The sequence below is a fragment of the Buteo buteo genome, chromosome 7 (genome assembly GCF_964188355.1).
Source record: "Buteo buteo chromosome 7, bButBut1.hap1.1, whole genome shotgun sequence".
NCBI classification, from domain to species: domain Eukaryota; kingdom Metazoa; phylum Chordata; class Aves; order Accipitriformes; family Accipitridae; genus Buteo; species Buteo buteo.
The window spans coordinates 30746967-30768897 of NC_134177.1; the positions used below are offsets into that span (position 1 = coordinate 30746967).

General features: G+C 42.4%; 1 protein-coding gene across 2 annotated transcripts; it reads left to right on the top strand.

Annotated features, from left to right (window-relative positions):
* Nucleotides 1-1416: 1416 nt before the first annotated feature.
* MSL2 (MSL complex subunit 2) lies at nt 1417-21189 on the top strand. Of its 2 annotated transcripts, XM_075032141.1 has the most exons (3): nt 7642-7707; nt 7831-7906; nt 17031-21189. In XM_075032141.1, the coding sequence occupies exons 2-3, from the start codon at nt 7882-7884 to the stop codon at nt 18626-18628; spliced, it is 1623 nt and encodes a 540-aa protein (XP_074888242.1). In that variant the 5' UTR covers nt 7642-7707; nt 7831-7881; the 3' UTR covers nt 18629-21189. The 2 variants fall into 2 exon arrangements, with proteins under 2 accessions (XP_074888241.1, XP_074888242.1); XM_075032140.1 differs by lacking the exons at nt 7642-7707; nt 7831-7906 and adding an exon at nt 1417-2225.
* The last annotated feature ends 742 nt before the right edge of the window (nt 21190-21931 follow it).

The following is a 21931-nucleotide window of genomic DNA, read 5'->3' on the forward strand; positions in this document are numbered from 1 at the left end:
CAGAGATGGCATATTGAGGGTTTGCTGGGACATCAAAAGGGAGATGGGGTGTTGTATGTTAATATGGGGGATGGACTGAGTGAGTGCACAGGGGCTGTACGTGGGGTGTGTGAAAACCATGTCAGGTGGAGAGTGAGCTATACAGCTTGATGAGGACCAATGTGTATTTACTAAATGTGTATTTGGAGTCAAGACCCAAATTCCTGTATTTTGTATGCACACTCATTTTGAGTTGGGCTGGAAAGCTGGGAGGATACACAAAGAGGACAAGGAACAGAAGGATACACGTGGAATTCCTTGATTAGTTTAACATGGGCAACTCTAGGTGAACAGAGAGAGGGACAAGTGGGGAAAAAGGAGAGGTTCTATCAGTTACCCAAAAGGTCACAGAAGCAGGCAAGGGGCTGCCTTGATGGCACTGGCAGCGTTGCAACACAGTATGAGGAGGTGTGTGGAACAGCTTCAGTGGTGCTTACGGTGGAAATATCAGAAGTTCCCGCCATATATCCCCAGCGATCTAAAATGTGGCAATGGTAAAAAATCCCTCTTGTGCTCACGTCTTGGTCATACCTTCCCCAAGCCTGTGGATCCACTGCTGTGTTATACGTGGGGGCCTCCAGAGCACTGGTATGGGCAGCAAGAACACTCGTGACAAACTTCTGTCTACATGGCCGCGCGTGGGCAGCTAGTGGTGTCCACTGGGCCAATCTGAGCCACATCCGAGAAGGGTGTGCTCCGCAGCTCCTGTGCCGCATCTTCTGAGAACCTCGCGCGCCCCGCCACTCTCTCGCTGTGAAGGCAGACGCGCACTGGACTTGCTCCGTGCTGGGTGGAAGGGGGGGGGGGCACTCGGTACCGCGGAGCCTCAAGCCCAGGCGGAAGCCTGAAGTATTTGCTAGGCCTGGCTGCAAGCTCCAGGACGCCTTAAGGCAGAGGCGGGGTCCGACTCCTCAGCCCGAGAGGTGGGCGAAGGCGCCCGCCACGACAGAACCACGAAGCCGTGCCCAGCCACTCTAGAGAGAGGCGCGGCCTCCCGCGACGCGGAGGCCCCGGACGAGGGCAAAGCCTAAACGCCGCGGGCCGGGGGCAAGCAACCCGCCGGAGGGACCCCGCCCGCCTGGCGAGGGAGCGGCGGCCCGCCCTGCGCGGAGCAGGCGGCCGCGCTGAGGGGGGGGGGGGGGGAAAGGCGGCCGCTTCCCCGCCCCGCCCCGCCCCGGCCGGCGCCGCGCCCAGGCCGAGGGCGGCAGGGCAGCCCCGCTCCCCGCGGCGGCGCGCCCGGGCCCCGCTAGAGGGCGCTGCGCTCCGCCTTCCCCCACCCAGCCCCCCCCGCCCCGCGCCGCGGGATGGGCCCCCGCTGCGGGGAGGGAAGCGGCCCGGCCGCGCATGCGCGGTGCTGGGCGCTAGACGGCAGCGGCGATGGCTCCGCAGTGACGGTTGGATCTAACGGTTGCTATTGACATTGCGGCGCGGATCGGGCGGCGGATCCTGCCCCGCGAGCGGAGCCCGCCCCGTGGCCGCGCAGCCAGGAGCCACCGGCCCCGCGGAGGAGGCCGCGGCGGCGGCGCCGCGGTGATGCGGCCGCGCTGAGGCCCAGGTGCATCCGCCTCCCTCCCCCGCCGCCGGATCGGGCAGCGCGGCCCGGCCCGCCGCCGCCCTGAGCTGGCTTCGCGGTTCCTCCCTGCGGCCGCCGCCATGCCGGGCCGCCGCTGAGGCGCGGCCCGCAGCGGCCGAGGAAGCGTCCGCTCGGAGAGGAGCAGGGCCCGGGGGAGGGCGGCCCGGCATGGCCCGCAGCCTGGAGTAGCGCCGCCGCCGCCTCCCTGCGCTGTGCGGCTGCGGGCGGGCCGAGGCCGCTGCTCGGGAGCGAGGCCCCGCTGGAGGCGGAGGAGGAGCCAGAGCGGCCCCTCTGACAGGGCCGCCGCGGCCTCCGCGCTGCCGCCGCCGCCGCGCGGCTCCAGGTGGCCCCGGACCAAGGTGACACCCGGCCTGCCCCCGCCCCGGGGCCACCTGCCCCCTCGGCCGGCGGCACGGACTCGGCGCCGCGCTTTCTTCTCACCCCGGAGCCGGCGGCGTGCGAGCGGCTGCGATGAACCCGGTGAATGCCACTGCTCTCTACGTTTCAGCGAGCCGCCTGGTGCTCAACTACGACCCTGGGGATCCCCAGTCCTTTACAGAGATTAACAAGCTCCTGCCCTACTTCAGGCAGTCCCTCTCCTGCTGCGTTTGCGGTGAGGATCTTTCTTTTGTTCCCTGCACAATGAGTCTGCCCTCCCCACCCCCCCGGGGCTCCCCGCACGGCGCTGCGGGCCGGCCCTGGGCCGCGCCGCCCCGGCGGGCCGCCTTCGCCCCGGCCCCGGCCGCCGAAGGAAAGGCCGCGGTAGGGCTCTCCCCCCCGCCCCGGCCCCGAGAGCCGGGCTGGGCCACGGAGGCGGCCCGGGAAACTTTTCTCAGCCTTTGGCCGCGGAGCCCCCGCGGAGCCTCGGGCCGCCGGGGGGGTGCGGCGGTGGAGCCCACGTGCGGCGGCGGCGGGCGGGCGGGGGGCGCGGGTAACGGCGGGGGTTCTTTTGCAAGTTGGGAACGGTGGAGTGAAAATAGTTCTTCGCCTTAGACCCGTGTGTCGTGTCCCGTCCCATCCTGTGTCCCGTCCCCCGCCCCCCCCCCAAAAAAAAACCAAAACCAAAACCCAAAACCAACCCGAAGTGTGTGTGTGGCGCGCGGAGGGGGGGAAGTCTGCGGGCAGCATTGGCCAGAAAGGTAGAAAGGCGTTAGGGGTCTGCGTATCTAATAGCATGGCAAGCTGTAAAGAAAATAATCTGTTGTTTAAATAATCTGTTGTTTTTGTTGAGAGAGTGTGTTTTCCCCAAACTGCAATGCTTCGTTATGGTCGCTTTATTTCATAAAGGGTATGGTAGTTATTAGTGGTTATTGGAATACCCTGGTGTAGTCGAGTTAATTGCTTTAAAAAAGTGATGACTAAGAGAAAGTGTGGTAAAAGATACTGAAAACAATATACAGACCGTAGAGGCAGGGAAATAAGAACTTTTTTTTTTCCTCCTCCTTGAAATGTAAAGAACAAAAAAAGTAATTCAGATTGAAAGCCAGGAATTTTAAGCACACAGAAACAGTATTTGGATGTTTTTTTTTTGTCCGTAGCATATAACTGTCCTATAACAATAATTACCATAAAAAGCACATAGGCTGACACTCTGCTAGGATTTCCCCACTCCCTCCCCCGAAAAAAGAGCATTCTGCATTTTGTGGGCAAAAGCAGTCATCTGGAATTTCAGTATTACAGTCTGGGGAACATTGGGAAGGAATTGCATTCTGCTGTGTTTATGAGGTGGGGGCACGTGTCTGTTTCTGGTAGGAAGCTCTGGAATAAGCTGTCAGCGTTTCTTCAACTTTCCTTTGAAGCCCTGGTCAGTGTTGGGAGAGGGACTCTGAACTGTTAGACCTCTCAGTTGTTTAATTTTGTTACTTCTCCTTTCCCTCTGGTAGTTTTAAGTCCTGGCCCTGTGTGTGTTTGTATTTTCCTAACAGAGTGGACTTAACTTCTGCCATGTTTGCGTGTGTTTATCTTTACAAATGTGTGTGGTCACACTAAGATTTAATTGAATTACTGGTGTGTATAAAGTTAACTATTTTATTTATTTACAGGATCAGGATTTCAGCTGTTGAGGCTGCTAAACTAGTGTTGGATGCTTCCTATCCTGTAGCTATTGGCTCCTCCCACTTAAAGTCCTAGAAAATAGAGATCTGTTTGTACTGGGAAAGAGGGAGCCTGTTCCCAGGATCACTGCGTAGTCATTTCCTGAAATAATTTGTCGAAGTTTCTTTTTTTTTTTCTCATGTAACTCTGATGTCAATATCGATGCACCTCTGCTCTTTATCTCTTGCTTACTACTTAAGGCCCTGTTAATTCCAATCCCTAACTGTGGTTTTTTTTCCATAAATCCTTCTTGCTTTTGGTCAATCACCAGATTGCTTTGGCCTAAAAATATGCTAACATTTTTCTGATTTCTTTCTTTTTTTTTTTTTTTTTAAATAAGATACTTGCATAGGGACTATGTGTTTCTAACTGCTGTGCTATCTGGCCTCTCCACTTTAAGACTGGTCTTCTGAAATGTGTTCTTTGTTCTCCTTGCCTTGACTTCTTCCCTTCTTGGCCTTTTGCAATCTTATTTTTATACTCTGTGCTATTGAAATTGTCTATCTTTAATTTGTCCCTGCCCAAATTCCTGAGCTATTTTTCCCCTCTTCAGCTTCTCTTGCTTGGCTTTTCTGTCACTCTCAGTTTGGTAGAGCAAACCACACTTTTTAGTTTGTTTTCTTCTACTGACTTGTGCCGCCATGCATATTCTGACTTACAAACTACTTCTTGATGGTTCCCCTTTCTCCTTTCATCCCTTGCTTTCTCTGAATTTTAAGGTTATTGCTTTGGCTTACATTTTTTCTTACTGAGGCTAGCTTTCAGATAACTGTAGCCACTGTTTGTTTCAAGTATTCTGTTTATGAGCAATTCCCCAGTATTCTCTCTCTGTTTCTTAGGCTCCTGTTTGTGGCGTGGTGGCATTCAGAGGCCTCAGCTGTACAGTAAAATACAGTTTCTGTCCTGCAGAGTTGGTAAAGTGTCTTTCTTGAACCTGCAGGCAGGCAGTCATGGGAGAGTGGTCCTGCCCAATACAAAACTGTCCACTCTGGCATTGACCAGCAGTCATAAATCTTCAGCTCAGACTGGTAAAGGCAAATTGACCTTTTTCTTGTTTGCTTTTGTGTTCCTGTTCTCCCACTTCTGTCACGGGTGAATATTGGTGCCTCTTTCTCTCTTTGGCCCTCTGACCACCTTGCCGTGATATTTTTAAAATACTTTTTTTCTCTTGTACATGTTAGTGCTAAGAGCTGTTACACCTTCTGTGTGTTTAAGGTCATTTAAAGCCTATCCAACTGTCAACCCCTTTTTAACTTAAGTGTTTTAAAAGGTAAAGTTTAAGTACTGAAGTAAAGGTTACTTTGTGAGATGTCGTGATCACAAGAGCGAGTGCTATGACTCCCCAAACTTAACAGTGTGTTGTTGGTTTTTTTTTTTAATATTTAAAAGTTTTTCAGATGCTCACTTCTTTCTACCCTATTTGTCTGTTTAGACAATGAGATCCAAATATCTGGGTATGGGTTGATGTACATGGAACAGTGAGTGTCTGGTACTTCCCTTGCACAGATCTTAGCAGAATGCGGTCTTGACTGTAAATGTTTAAAAATCATCCTTCGTTGGAGAAATGCTGCATGAATTATCAGTAATGCATAAAACCCCTACACTTGGTTAAAGTCTCAAGTGTTGGACTTCTAGGACTTCCCTTGGGAAATTACTCCCCAAATTAGTGCTCCTTATGTCATCAGCCTTTCTTCAGTATTTAATGTCTCTGAATGCATTCTGTAATGCTTTGTTATGCTGTAGGTATTAATTCTGCAGTCAGGATTGTCCCTTTAATTTTAGAGAATTGTTTGTAGAAGAAACTAGCTATATAAATCAACTAACATTATTGTGCTTTCACTATTTTCTCAATGCACTAGACACAAACCAACTAATTTTCTTCTGATCTGATATATCTTTTAAACCAGCTCACATAGTAGGGGTGGCGGAAGTTTTTGGACCCACGTAATTATGAAATTCTAATTAAAGCTCTGATTTTAGATTCAAATTGGCACACATGAAGTTCCATCAGTAGAAAGTCATAATGTAAACATAGTATGCCATGGTAAGTTAAGTAAGCCTGTTCTAGGTGGATTTGAGGTCTCTGTCTTAACCTGTCTTACCCTCTAATGGGTTATAAAGGTTATGTCAATGGTACGGCGGTGTATGTTTCTAGGATTTGAGTGCAATCATGTGATAGTTTCCTAGATGGTGTTGTAGGTAATGCATCATCCTTATACAGGGATGTATAAGACGATATTTCCTAGAGCTTTTAAAACTTAAAAATAACTGCTCCTGCTTGTGCATTAGACAGAAGGTATGTGCCTTATGTATTTTGAGGATGTGAAATCCGAGTTGCAGTCTCTGGACTACAGTGATTATTATTAAATTGCATGTTAATACCACATTTCATTTAAAAATAGTTTAGTAGAATTTATACAACAAACTTCTATGTTTTAAAAGTACTGCCTGTTGGCATAAAAGTCTTCTTAAAAGCACCTTTCCCTGTTTCAAATCCTGTGTAGGTTACTGCAAGTCATTCAAAGGTTCAGTTGGCTTTTCAGCATTAACAGCCTTTTTTGAAATTCAGTTAAAATGCTTGTAAGAGGTTGGCAGTCAGATCAGCTTAGCTTTTTATCTGTGGAAAACTTCATCCTGGAACCTCTGAAAGATTGTTATTGCTGATTCAGAATGTGAAAGTGCTTAAAAGGTTGCATGGCTTTAGGACAAAGCTTTGCATTTGGCCAGGAACCCAACTGTAGCTTGTGCTGTAGAAATACAGGATAAGAATATAGTTCTTGCCCTGAACATCCTGCGATCTAAGCGAGGGGATGTGAGACGACATGTGGCTTATGGGAGATTAAGGGGTGGGAAGGAACAAAGAAACAACGTGACAATACTGACTGGTACCTTACACAGCTCCTGTCAAGTGTTTTGAGATAGCTCTTGGTAATTTTAGTTAGAGGGTTGAAGGCTAAATAGTAAAAGTAGCATCATGGAATCAACTTCCAAGCATGGGGAATGGCATGGATGACCAAAATAATAAAATACAAGATCTTGAATTTTTGTTTACCTATTTAAAGATTAGTGTAGGGATGTTATTTCCATCCTGCTCTCGTGTAAAACTATTAGCCTATTTTTTGGAAGTTTTATGCTGTCAGTATAAGTTCAGTCTTATGGAACTCATTCTGCTAGCTAGGTTTGAAATTTCTCCATAGTTGGTGGTAGATTGAGTTGCGTAAAATTTTCCATCTTTGTGCCCTCTTGTCCATGTTGGACCTGTGAAGGCTTCTCCTCTTCTTCCTTGCCCCTCGCTGAGCTAATTCTCCATTGCTTCTGCAGTTCTGACTGCTTCCTCCCCTATGCCAGTGCGTGGTGTGACTTCCTCCGGACCCCTTGTCCATAGCTCTTAGTGACTTTGTTATGGATCCCAAGTAGAGCTTACTACTTTAGACTATACTTTGTCACCAGGAAATTGTGAATTAGACCTGTACAGTTTCATTAAACTTTCATGTGAAAATTTCTACAAGTATCTAAGGGAAGAAGCACCATAAGCAAGTGGAATACAAACAAATTGTGGCTCTAGAGTAAGTCTTTTTTCCACTGATGGTATTGAGACAATCTGAGGCATGCAGCAGTTATGTGATGTCCTTCAGAGAAAAGAAGATAGTTGGGTGACACCTAAATAGATTGAAACTTTCTAGCAAATTCAATTTCTGGTCACAGATGGAAGAACGCAGAAGAAACAAACTCCCACTACTAATAAAACTTAATTATATGCATGATACTGGATTATCTGTTTGGGATGTGAGCCATGACTAAGTGAGTTAAGCCTGGATATCAGAGTTTTAAAGTGGAAAAGCGTATTTAATTTTTGTAATGGAAAAGTTTAGCCTCGAACTCTCATTCCTTGTCCATTCTCCCTAGATTAAGGAGAGGGAAGACTGATGCATGATCTGTGCTGCCAGATCAGAGTTGCCTTTTATGTTTGAAAAGTGATCTGGATTGGTGCTTTTTTTAAGGTATTTTTTCATTAAAATGTTCTTCTTTCCTCCATTTTCATATATTGGTAGTTTTTAAAAGTATGTTATTTTCCCCTTAAAAATTACATGAATGGTTGCCAAAATACTTCTGAATTTCTGAAGAATGCACAAAATAACGAGAATCTCTGAAACAGCCATCGGGGAGCATGGACTATGGGACTAATACCTTCTGCTGCAGGTATTCTTTTTCTTCTTGTTTTGGAGATAACCAGCATGGGCAGTTGTCTGTAAAATGTCTACTCGCACATCTCTGAATACACCAATTTTTAGCCAAGAACATGTTGGAAGATTTCTCTTCCTCTTAAAAATCTCCTTGCTTAAATTCACTGTTTCCCTTTCCTGTTTTTAAATCCTTTGTGTGACTCTTGGGAGAACAGCTTTTTCAAGGTTGTCTGCATTGTACTGCATAAGTTTTGATGACATAATGTTCTACCAGTTGAATTTAAATTGGTTTCTAAACTAAAAATACTCCTCTCTCTTAGAACAAAATTGAGGTGTAGGAAGAGATGTTAACTGTGGTTTCCACCATAACAGCTGGTTGATAGTGGGCTTCAGAAGAAGGTTGCAAAGTGAAGATTGCAATGTTGTCTTCTGATGTGATTTGGGATGAGAGTGTGTAACTGATTGAGGCAATGGGAGATGATAGATGGGTTTTGATGGTCGCCTGAGGATATTGATTAAACTGATTGCATTTCAGAGTGTTTGAAGAAAAGTTAATGTGTTGCCAAGAGGCATCTTTATTGGGACAACTTAGTTGTCTGGGTCTATGGACATAGTGCGTTCAAACACAGATTTCTTAGGTGTTGTTTTCTTACTATGTTATGATTTACAGAATAGGTTGACTAAATATGGAGTAAGCAGTTGCTGGATATGTTGGATGTTGGAGTTCTTTGTGAGGCCAGAAACGATTCCTTGCATCTAGTATATGACTTGAGAAATAACGTACAGCACAACCTTTCTTGAGTGCTGAAAAGAATTCACTTTGAAGTCCTTCAATGATGTAATTTGTTATTCTCTGTCTCCTGAGCCTTGCAGTCACAGCACAGGGCTTGCTCCTTCTCCAGTGGTCTTGAAGAGCACAGTTCACTTTAAGATTGCATGGTTAATCCTGATGGTGCCAGCATTTTTGTTTGGTGGGAAAAAATAGTTTTCATTATTCTTTTTGTTTGCTCAGAGAAAGTGATCAACTTGATCTATAACTTTCAAAGCAAGTTTTAACTCTTATGAGTGTTCATGCTGCATAGAAACATGTTTAATGAAATTAATCTCCTACCCATAGGAGAAATGTTAACTTTGCCATTTAGAAGCTCTTAAAATACAGCAACCTTGACTTTTGGAAAACATCATAACATGAAAATTTTACATTGGATGGTGAACAAGATGAATTTCTCTATCTTTTTAAAGCCTGTTCATTACAAAGTTTGAACTTTGCCACCTAGTTTGTTAAAAATACATTCAGATTTTTTCCAGTCAGTGATTTTGTAAAAACAAAGACTTTCAAACAGAAATATAACTTTGACACAGGACTTGGTAAAATATGTTCTGTTGTTTATTATGCAGGGGACAGAGTCAGAGAACAAAGCAGTTCCTTCTACAGTTAAAATGCAATTTGTTATATTTCTGGGTTTTTTTCCTTGAACTTTAGCTGAAGAGGTTGACTGTGTTTCTCCAAATATACAGAAAAATAGTCTAACTGTATTCATATAATGGTTAATTTGGGTTCCCATGGTGTTCAGACCAAAAATAATGCAGTTTTGATTTTTCCAGGGTCTCATACAATCATTAATTCTTTAGTTGTGACCATTCCTATATGAGGGTAATAATTTCTGTAGCTAATTTTTCATAGTTGTTTGTTGATGGAGGATGGTCAGAAGTATTCAGCAGCCAGCAGAATGTTTTCTCTGATAAAATTTTGAAATAAGTTTTTTGGGGCTTTTTTTAATGCTTTTTTTATGTGTCACCCATGTTTCCATTTCACCTGATGGGGAATCTGTGAATGCTTGTGAATGTCTTTGGACAAATTCTAGTGGCACCATTGTTGTTGTTGTGGTGATCTAAGAGCAGGATGGTGTTTTCAGGAAGAAATACTATCATTTAGTTCACAGGTGAACTCTTACTGTTTCAGATCTGAAAAAGGATTGTGTGCTGAAAGTCTTGGGCAATTTTTTCTATTTCTAGTTTTTGGCTGAATAAAACTATTTGTGTCTACAAAGCCTTGTCTCACAAAACCCATGAAAGGATAAGTACATTCTAGTGTTGTCATTGTGAACTCCTCTTATTTGCAATCTGTTTTGTAGACTAGGTTCAAAGTTTTGTGCTAGTAATATTGCAGATGTGTCTTGCATCTTCAGGCCTCTCAACCAAGAGCGTGGTTGCTGCAAATGCTGATTTGTTTTCTGAACACTGGGAAGTGGGTGTAGGATATCTGGGTGATAGGTGGCACCTCTGCCACATGATCCAGTAGGTTTCTGTATGATGAGAAAAGTTGCCAAACATTTTTCTAACTGGGACAGTTTGTCAGGGCAGGGGTAGCACAAACCTCCATCTGGTGAATCTGCCTCTTGAATTTGGTGCAGTATTTTTGACATGTATCAACCAGACCATGGTTCAAGCCCACCGTCTCGAGCGTACGGTTTGGAAGGGGTTTATGTTCGGGCTTGAGATCTGTGGAAGGAGACCTTTCACTGTTATATTGTCCTTGGCAGTTGTCCCTTGCACTAACCTCTCTTCAAGTTTCTCTGGGTTTGAGTGTATTTAGTTATCTTCTTTTCTAGTAAGTATTCAAATCTTTCACCTGTATAAAACAGATGTTACATATTTGTTTTATTTTTCTGCAGATAGTTAATAGACCTTTTCACTACTTATCATATGCCTGCCTGCCTATCATCAAGTAGTGCTTCTAGGTTTTTTTTATCAAACTCTGAAAATGCTACTGCTTTTATGGTCGTATTTTTCTTTTGCGTGTTTTGTTTTGAAACCTTGTTGAGCTACTTATTCTTCAGTCAGATCTAGCTGATAATTTCTTAGATGAAAAGATGCTGTGTGGGGTTGAAGAAGGGAGCAGTGCAGGCAAATTGGTGAGGGGAGCAAGCCTTTTCCTTTCAGAGGCTGCTTCAGCTGAAGTACAGGTAGGTGGATAGCTGAACTTCAAAAAGCCTATCCAGTGGTACTGCCAGTCAGTGAGAACTAGCTCCCATTCTTCAGAAGGTGGTTAACTCTGAAGCTTGACTGTAGCAGTTTTAGAGCTTACTGCTTGTTGCTAATTAGTTTAGTAGAAACAATCAGATCGTGTTTAATCCAGAAATGAAAATGCTGAAAGTGTAGCAGTCCAACTGTTAAATCTCCAGCTTCTGGTTATTGCTTTGAGGTGCTTGCCATATATTAATTTTAAGTCTAATGCAGAAGTATATGTGTGCTTCATCAGATTGATTATAGCTGCCTGTTTTTTAAAACTTGCTAGATACACAGAGCTGTAGAATTTCTATCTGACTAATCCAAAGTTCGGAGACACTTTTTGTAATCTTGGTTTAAAAATGAAATCATGGTCATTGTAGTGTTTGATGTTAACAGATTTACCTGATGCAGGTGAGCTTTCTTCTTACCTTCCTTCTCACCGTCTTCTCCCCTTCATCATGGATGCCAGTCCTATTTTTATGTTGTGTAACATAAAATTCTCTTCGGTCAGAGAGTGAAAGGAGTAGAGGGCTGGGCTGTTGAGTTTTCCACTTGCTTGCTGTGCACTATGAAAGGAGGGTGACTTCTGGTGATATGAATGCAACCAAGAATTAAAGACTGTTTTGGCAGACTAATGTTGGAGATAAACCCTAGTGATACATTTATTTCTACTTGTAACAAAATTTGACATCACAATTTTTTTTTCTAGTTGACTTGATCAAATTAAGATTTAATAGTTTCATTATTCTTAAGACTTCGAGTTGTTAAAAAAGGCAATATATTATGTTTCAGTAGGCTTTTCCAAGGGTGCTAAATTAGTTATTGTGTTTAGCCCCTTTCCTAGGGCATTATATTTCTGGCTTTGCTGAGGATAGATGAGAATGGAAGGTGGTGACCTGTTCCGATTAAAGTCTTTCTTCTCAGTGAATTTCATCCATTTGGAGTGCATTTGCTGGATATATACACCTAACAATTGCATTGATTCCCAATTCTTCTCCTCCCTTTGGTCTCTGAGATAGAATTTGCAGATGCTTCCCCTCTTCCTGCAGCTGTGAAGTAAGCTCATTAAGGAACACAATAGGAAGTATTCCTTGTGGTTTAAATGACCTCCCTCCTGGTAGCAGCCTTTCCAGGACAGCTGTGATATTTTGTAAATAATATATTAAAAGTATTTCCTCTGTATATGCTGTTTATTAATTTTAAGTGCTCATATTAATGTAGATGTTTAGTAAACCTTTCTGAAAGTAGGATAGTTAAGAGCTGATGTTGTTTAGGGAAAACCTCTTATTGGAGGCTTTGTAGGAACATGATTTTGCTTTTGGTGCATTAATATACCCCTTGCAAAAGAGAGTGAGAAAAGACGAGGCAAAGTTTAGTAATACCAAGCTATTTAGGGTAGTAAAAATGAAGGCCTGCATTGAATAATCGTGGAAGGATCTTATGCAGATGAATGACTGCACAATAAAATGACAAATTAAATTTAGCTTAGATAAATATTAAATTATAAATATGGAAAAAATATTGACTTCTCAGAGCCCACCATTTTTATATCTTGCAGATCTCTATAAATTTGTAAATTTATAGAAAGGGGTAGCACTGATGGCTACCAGCCAAAAGTGAGATCTTGGCCTTGCAATAGAAAACTCCATGAGAATGTCAGCTCAGTACTGAGTCTCAATCAAAAAAGCAAAGCAAATGCTAAAAATCAGGACTGGATTAGAGAATAAAGTGGACAACTTTCTTATGGCACTGTATAAAGCTGTGGTTCACCTGCATCTTATGTTGTTGCAGTTGTGGTCCTCCCATCTCAAAAAAACTGTGGAAGAGTTAGGAGAAGGGTGATCCAACGTAAGGAACAACTTCTGTACAGTCTGGAAAAGAGACAACTTGGAGGATTACGTGGTATATGTCTGTAAAACCATGAGTAGTGTGGAAGAGAGGATAGTGATTGACTGTTGCTTCATCCAACATAAGAAGCAGAGATTGTCAAGTGAAACTAGTAAGAGTAATGCTCAAAGCAAAAAGGTCATTCTCAGCACAGTGGATTGCTGACAAGGGACCTCCTTGTCAAAGCCTGCTGTGACTGATGACATTTGAAATAGTTAAAGAGGAGATGAGGCAAGCCTAAGGAGGGAAGCCGAGAGTTATAGAGTACATGGAAACCCCATCTCCCATGAGAAGTATCTCAGCCCATCGTGGTTAAAGGCTGGGCAAGTATTAATTGTTTGCTTGCCTTGTTCTTACTCTATGCCCTAAGCATCTGCTTTTGGCCACTAGTGAGATGGCCTGCTGGGCTAGATGGATCTAACTCAGTATGGTTATTCTTAGGAGTTTGAGGATGGGCTAGGTAACATCTTGGAATCCTTCCTGGTTTTATTTTCATGGTGGAGTTCATAATCTTCATCTGGGAAGATTTGGTAATTTGCAGCATCAAATGAGTGTTACGCCTTGGGAGCCTGTACAATCCAGCAGTTTGGAATGTCCCAGAGCTTAGTACCTCCAGATTCTGGGTAGCAGCTCGGGTGTTATCTTTCTGGGACAGCATTGCTGACTTAGTACCATTCATTCCCTGAGTATTAAAAGTAATGAAACTTAATTTTCTGTGAATTTGCATCTCATGGTTGACCTTTTTTTTTTTTTTTTTTTTTTTTTAGTCTAATGATACTAAAGCTGAAGAGAGTGATAGGTGCCACAGAATCCATATGAGAGAGAAACTTTGACTGAAAAATGAGTATTAAATGAGATAATGAGCTCAAGCTGAAAATATGCCCACATCTCAGGCATTCCCAGTGTCTCTCCTGTGTAGGTTGCCTGGCATTTACTGACAGTAGAACTCGCTCTGTTCTTAGCTTCAGTGAGAGCATGTGAAGTGTTTTGTCTTGTCTGTCCGTCTGTTTTTTTTCCTCAAAGCTTCAGGAAATTTACGTTTTTCAGTATCCTCTTCTAGCATTCATACCTATTCAACAGTTTCAGTCAAATTTATTTTGGGAGAAATAAAACGCACAGTTGGCGATGACTTTTTTTTTTTTTTTTAAAATCTCATTAATAGTTAAATTGGTATATTGTTTATTTGGTTCCACCTCTGAAGTATTTCAGTGCTTCAGAATCTGTAAAGCATTGATCATTGTAACTCATACTTAATCATCATAAGTAGCAAAAAGAGGCTAAAGGTGGATGAAGGAGCACACCCAGCTGCTTTGTTTCATTGCGTATTGATGCTCGTGGGCTTTTGGTCCTAGAAGCATTGTGGATGCATGTATTTTTATGATGGTTTTTGAAGTCTCAAAGCATTAAATGAACAAGTGTTAGGTGTGTTTGCCTCCTGCATTGGTCCTGGCATGGCTTTCTGCCTGTCCTGTTGGAAAGACTCAAGATCCAGAAGGGACGGACAATTGTTTGTGAACTCGTTGTGCTTAAGGACATGAATTCTGAGACTAGCTGATGTGATTTAAAGCTTTCTTTTGTTTTTTTCCCCATGGGAGTTAGGGACTTTTCTCACAAAATCAAATCCAGTCTTGTGACCGTGATGGACATCTCTGCCTGCGTTGCTGTTTATATACTGTCATTTAAAGGGAACTTTAAAAAAAAAAATAATCCACTGCAGGTTGGATTGTGTGACTTCCATGTTCCATCTGTTGGCTTCAAATCTTCACTGTTTAACTTGAAGAGTGTTTTGCTATTGTCTTCTCATGGTGGGGTCTTGCGGGGTCACCCTTCCTCAGTCAGCCCTTCCTCATTAGATTAGCAAAGAAAAGTTAAACACCTACTCTTTGGTCGTGAAGTGCATTTCCCATCAAGTATTGCTGTAATTGTGCTTTGAACCTTTCTCTGTTCTACAGCTTCTCCTATTCAGTGTTCCTCCTGCATTGCTTTCAATTAACTGTGTTCAAATACGGTGCATTTCCCTACAGCCCCTGTTCCAGTCGAGCTGTAGTGGCAGTTCTCATTATTTGACATTGTGTCAAATTGTGTGTCACCTGCCAACTTTCTAAACAATTGTATTTTCTCTCAGTTTATTAAAAAAATACTATGTAATGATGACTTCAGCACTGACTCTTGTTATTTGTTGGTCAAAACCCAGTTTACATCAAGCCACTTTTACTGAAAGACAGCTCAGGTGGAGGGCTGTGGAGCAGTCCTTTCCCAAAGAGGTACCATGGAATTCAGATTTCAAAGGGAAAATGGGATAATAGTCTGCTCACTCACAAAATTCAAGTGTTGCAGAATTACTGTGCTAATGCAAATTTCCTATTTAAACACACACAAAGGTTGAATTTTCAAAAGTGGGTTGAATGGTGAAAAGCACAGAGGGTTAGGTTAGGAAGGGGGTTGGAACATTTTGACACAGGCTACAGAGTGAGGGACAAGTTTCATACTTTTAGGTGCTACTACAGCCAAGGGTTAGTATAGTATGTCTTGTTCTTCTGCCTGAGGCCTTGGGTTCTCGACTAAGGTAATGTAAGGTAGAAAGGTTGGGTTTTATTACTTAGTTGGTAACTTGGTCCACTCAACTAGGTCCAGTTAATTAGATCCCTTCAAAGCGCTGTCATGAGAATCTGTTACGGAAGGTCTGTGTGATTAAAAGTTCCTTGGCAAGTGAGTGATGAGAGAAAGTATCTCTCTTTGATGCAATTTTTTTTATCTCAGTCTGTTTTAATGCATGCACTTTGCTTTCTCATCCCAAATTGTTTCATATTATTCATGTGTTCGTAACAGCATGTTTTCACTTTGGAAAATCTGGGTGAGAATTCACTGATGGTTGTAACTCATCCAGCAAAGGCTCCTTATGAGAGAAAGGTCTGATCAAAGCTGAAAATCTGCTGCTTGGAAAGGAGGGGAAACCTGTTGCTGTAGATTACTATAGATACTCTGAATTTAATTTAGGTGTTAGAGTATCTTTCTGGCCTAGAGCTAGCTAGAAATAGCAAAGTGATACTGTCATTTTTCTGGATATAGTTACTAGTTGGATTATTTCTGTGCAGAAATTCAGTTACTTCTGTTCTTTCCTATTTTATCCTTGTGTGTTAACTTGGTTTGGTCTTAAATAAAAACAAAAACATTCTTCCAGGTTTTTACAGTTTCAGAGATCTGGAGACATAATATTCCAGATTGTCAGTATGGGGTGTCTGAAACTTTCTGTGTTGTCAGGTGTGTTGATTCCTTCAGCAACTGATTTTTATTAGTTTTCTATTCTTAACAGTAAGATCTTAGAGAAAATCCTTTCTTCTGATTTCTTTGTGCCTGCCTAGGACATGAGCTGTTGCCACTTTAAAGAATTTAAGCATCATGGCTATGACAGTACCACTGTTTTAAGTATTACTTTATTGATACGTGTCTGTGAATTAGGAAACTGGGAGCCATCACTCCCCAGGAAATGTTAATAGTTGCCTTGTTGCACCTTCTGGTTTGGCACAGGAATGATCTATTGGAGAGCAATATAGTCTTTTTTTTTTTTTAGGTCAAATGTATTACTAGGTGTTTTATTCAATGTTTATAAGAATTCATGGGATCCATTTAACAGGTTTTGTTGCTTGCAAAGTTAAAAACTTTGTGCTTTATTCATGGCATTGACTGTCACAAAGCTAGGCTCTATTTTTAGTCTTAGCTAAATGAAAAGTAAAAGTCTGCTGTGTCTTCTTTCCTTTTGGGGTTGATATTTCATCATTTTTACTTTCCTTTTAGAGTTTTCCTCTGCTCCTTTGCCATTTGTTTTCACTAATTTCATTAAAATCTCTGCAGTAGCTCTTCATGGGAGTTTATTGTTGCACTTCTGGTAAATTCATAGAAATCTTGTGTGTTTTGTAAGTTTCAATGGAAGAAACGGCTGAAGGGGACAAGGGAATTGGTAGTGTTTCAGTGGAGAGTGTTTCTAAAGGCTGCAGCAGCACAACAAATTATGGTGTGATGGTTTTCTTCTAATTTTTTTTTTTTTTTTAATTTGACATTGTTTTAAAACCAGATATAGCAGCTGTGAAAATTTTTACAGGCTATTGCGTGGATGGTACATTTTCTTGTGACTTACTGAACTTTGTCAGGCAGTTTTTTGACAGTACAAAAAAATTCATCCCATGTTATCCTGGAAGCCTGCCTTGAGTCCATTGTAATCTTTCTCTTTCTTTTTTCCTTAGGAAATTTGCTACAAGACCCTATTGCTCCTACCAACTCCACATGTCAGCATTATGTCTGCAAAACTTGTAAAGGCAAGAAGATGATGATGAAACCATCATGTAGCTGGTGCAAGGACTATGAACAGTTTGAGGAGAATAAGCAACTAAGCATCTTAGTGAACTGCTATAAGAAACTCTGCGAATACATAACGCAAACTCCACTGGCACGAGATATTATCCAAGCAGTTGATTGTTCTGCAGATCTTTTGGCTTTGCTCAAAGATGGATCACCACTCCATGAAGAGACAGAAAAATCTTCTGATACAGCCTTGGCTTTGTGTTTGACACATTCCCCAGTACCTTCAACCTCAGAACTCACAACTGATCCTCCAGCTAGTTTTACATCAATACCTGAAAGCACACACAACATTGATATTAGAGGTTCTGTTATCAACGGGTTGCCCAATTGTAATGGGCTTTCAGTAGATAAACTTGGAGTGAATATTCCTTCTCCTGAACACGCAAACACAATTGATGTCTGTAGTACTGGAGAGTATATAAAAACTGAAGATATCTCTAGCAGCCTGCAGCCTGTGTGTGATACAGTTTCTACTAGTGACTTGTGTACGACAGGCATTGACATCTGCAGTTTCAGTGAAGATATAAAACCAGGTGGCTCGCTTCTCCTTAGCGTCGAGGAAGTTCTCCGGAGCTTAGAGACCGTTTCAAATACTGAAGTCTGTGATTCTAATTTGCAGCCCAGCTTGGAAGCAAACATGACTAATGGCCCTTTCCTTCAGCTTTCTCCCCCACCTCTTAGCCATAACATTTTCATGTCCACAGATGCTTCTCCTCATGGAATCTCCTGTACAGCAGCGACGCCTAAGGTGGTTAAGTTAAACAGAAAGCGATCTCGATCAGAAAGCGACAGTGAAAAGGTTCAACCTCTACCCATTTCCAGCATCATCTGTGGCCCAACACTGGGAGCATCAGCTCCTGTAACGGTGAAACAGGAAAATAAAATGTCTTTGCAGCCTATTGCAACTGTACCTAATGGAGGCACTACTCCCAAAATAAGTAAAACTGTGCTGCTGTCTAACAAAAGCATGAAAAAGAATTTAGAACATGCCCCTAAGAAATCTCACCCGAAAGCCAAACCAGGGGTGCTGAAAACAAAAGACAAAGCAAAGGAGAAAGTTCCTAGCAGTAACGTTATGCCAGGAAGCCCAACAAAAACTGTGTATAAAAAGCCACAAGAAAAGAAAGGGTGTAAATGTGGTCGTGCCACCCAAAATCCAAGTGTTCTTACATGCCGTGGCCAACGCTGCCCTTGCTATTCTAACCGCAAAGCCTGCCTTGACTGCATATGCCGTGGCTGCCAAAACTCATACATGGCTAATGGGGAGAAGAAGCTGGAGGCATTTGCAGTGCCAGAAAAGGCCTTGGAGCAGACTAGGCTTACTTTGGGCATTAATGTGACAAGCATTGCAGTGCGCAATGCCAGCACAAGCACCAGTGTAATCAATGTGACAGGGTCACCAGTAACTACGTTTTTAGCTGCCAGTACACACGATGATAAAAGTTTGGATGAAGCTATAGACATGAGATACGACTGTTGAATCTTTCTTTCTTTTCCCTGCCATCAGTAGGGGAACTGCTACAGTTTTAAGGCAGCTATGGTTCTGTTTAACTTGCTGGAGCTCCTGCGTTTAGATCACTTGTATCAAGTGTTTTTCATTGCTATGTTATGTGTATTAGTGTCTGGGAAATAGTTGCAGATAATGGAGGAGTTACCCTAAAACTGTTTTTAGTTCTTACAGCACCTCATAGTTTGAGATCAATTGCTGATGTAAATGATTTTATCACAAGATTTTTGGCAAAGAATACATTAACCTCATTGTACTTGGTCATGCTTTGTGCTCAGTCAAAGCTTCTACTTAAATGTGGAAAGGTGGTATCTAGTTAGTCCATCTAAACTGTGCTAGATTATGATGTAGAAAAGTAATTATCAATTAGTTACAGTCACCATTACTAGAAAATCACCTAATATTCCTGTAGGAAATGCAGCACTGAGCTGGGGAATACAGTCTGAAAAGGGTAGATAAATTCCGATGGTGAGAATTGACTACCTACTCTATGGAACAGTTTAAAAAAGTTTAGTAATATACTGAGAAAGCTAATAGCTCAGAAAGCAGCTCAGTCTCCAGACAAGGGTCAGGAAGATCAGTGGTTAGATATGAATGTCAGACTGCTGACTTGGATACATTGTCCCCGTTAACAACATCACTCTCTTTTTTGTTTTCTTGACAATTCCACTGGTCATGTTCCCTGACTATTTTGGCTGGGGCAAGAAAATTACTTGTACACAAAGTTTTATTAGCACCATTCTCTCCCACCCATCCCTCCCTTTTTTTTTCTGGAGTTCCTGCTGATTTTATTGCTGTTGCTTCTAGAAAAGAGAGGGTTTTGTGGGCTACAGAGAGACTCCTTGGCTGATTTTTGTCCCCCCCTCTGCTGATCAGTGCCTGGGATACACACAGACTTCCACAGCAGTTACGACCATTGGGGGTGATTTGTTGATTTGTTTGTTTGATGAAGTTTGTACCACAACAGACCTGGGACCCATCCCCCTGAGGGTAGTTTTTTGCTGACAGGCATCTTTCAGCTGGGGCAGAGGATGCATTGCTATCTAAAGTCAAATATTTCAGATGTTTGTTAGGCACAGTAAGTGATACAACTCACTCCACCCAGAATCTGTCTAATTTTCACTAATATGTTGAAAGTAGCTTTCGAAGGTTAGTGCTTTTCAACCTGGGCTGAAAGGCTCTAAAATGGAAAAATAACACAAAGTTGTCAAAGAGCTTATCTCAGAAAGTGTTAAAATGAAAGCACCTTTATAGGAATTCAGCTTTATGCAAAAATGGTTTATTTCAGCGCAACCCCTAAATATGAGTACAAGCGGAAGAATTCAGTCTTGCATTTAGGGCTTCACTGGCAGCATAAAAAAGTCAGATTACTTCATGAAAGCAGAAATTTCTCCTCTTTGAATGCTATAGCACAAATTAAACATGGGCTGACTAGAATACAAAACATTACCTTCTAATTTAAAAGGCTATTCCTGTTTCAACAGCATGTTAAATAGTATGTGAATTTTTTGAATTACTTCACTGCTTCCCTCTTTCATTTTATTCATCTAATGAACGCCGCAGCGCTTTCCAACCTAACGTTAGGTGTATTTTGATTTGGCACAAAGCATGTACAATGATGGTTCCTCACCTAAGAAATAAGCAAAAACCTTTGGACACAAATGACACCTCCTTTTGTTTTGTAGTGTACCATGGTGTCATTTTCTGTGAATGTGGTCAGATCTTTTTGTTGGTTTTGGTTTGTTTCTCCCCCCGTCTTTTTTGTGGGGTGGGTAGGGTGGGGGGTTAAAGCCATAGGAAGAAAAATGTGATGTACGTGTCCAGTCTGTACTTTTTTGTTTTTGTTTTGCAAGAAGAGTTGAAAAATATTTTTGATAATGAGTAAATGGTGGAAAATGCTTCTTAGTATTCTTGTCTTTATTTGCCAACCCAAGTACCTAAGATCTGTGTTTTTTAGCCCTCATGAGATTTAACGATGTCCTATTAAAATGTATTTAGTTAAACTTGTATGTGATTTTTGTGTTGACCCAAAAGGATCCTACCATTTTCTAATTTGGTGGTTTGATCGTGACCTACTAATGTATATCTGTTTATTAGTCCACTACGTGTAAGAAAAGTAGCCAAACCGGAATCTGATTTAAGGGGAGTAAACTGCACAGCATGGGTTGTTTCTGAATGCTTTTGCAGAGCTGTTAAGTTTTGCTGAGATTGTTGATGGTACATTTATTAGGACTTTCATTAAATTAAATACATAGTACCTTTGCTCCAGAAATGTGGGAGTACTTGGAATCTTTACTATCTCACTGCTGCGTTAAATACGGTACCAAAAGTTGTTAGGTCAAGTGTGTTTTGGAACCGTCGACAGGAGAGCCCTGATCACTGATGTAAAATTGCAAATGGTAGATTCAGGTTGTTTCTAAAAACATTTCCTTTTATGCTGCCACGTTCTTGAAATGTATATTAAAATTCAAATTGATTTAATAAATGTTAGTTTTCTAATTCTATTTTGCAACTGCTAAGGGCAATCAGTGTGGCATATGTTGAACTTACTGTCTAAATACTACTTAGTCCGTTGATGACTAATTCTGTAATTGTTTAAATTAGGGTTGGCTTGGTTTGGTTTTCTTAACCTCCTGGCTAGTTGTTCTTGAGTTAGCTGAGCAATGGAAAGGATTGTAATGTTGCTGAAAATAATTGCAGTGGTTCTAGTTTGCAAAGCATTAGTTTCCATTTTACAGCAACACAAGCAGCATGCTGTTCTGGGACCTTCCAGCGCCAGTTTGAAAACTCAGTCCAACGCAGCCCACAGCGAGGACTTGCTGGCTGGTGGCCGTACATTGGGAAGCACCCAGGAATCATGAGGATCCTTTTAGCTCCAGCTTAGCCCGGGCTGGGCTGGCAGGAGTTCCCCAGCTGCTGTCAACCAGGCCTTCCTCCTGCGCCTCTGTGGATTTGGGGAACTGTTCTTGGCGTTAGCATAGAGAAAGCTGCTTTGGGGATTCCTTTTCATATAGGAAGTGCTTGGTATTTCAGCTTTCTTCCCATCCTCTTGAAGCCAGTGATTAACTTTCAGACTTTTATTAAAATCCTGTAATTTGTAGAGCTGCAGCAGAAAGAAAAAGCAGCAGTTTATCAAATGTTTTGCTGGGGGAGTCTTCCTGCCTGAAAACATGTTGCAAAGATGGAAAGAACAGAACTTCTTCTGGAAGGGGTGGACTTCCGATCATGTGTAGTGGTACAAAATTGGTCTTAGTGCTTTTGACCAGTCAGACCTGA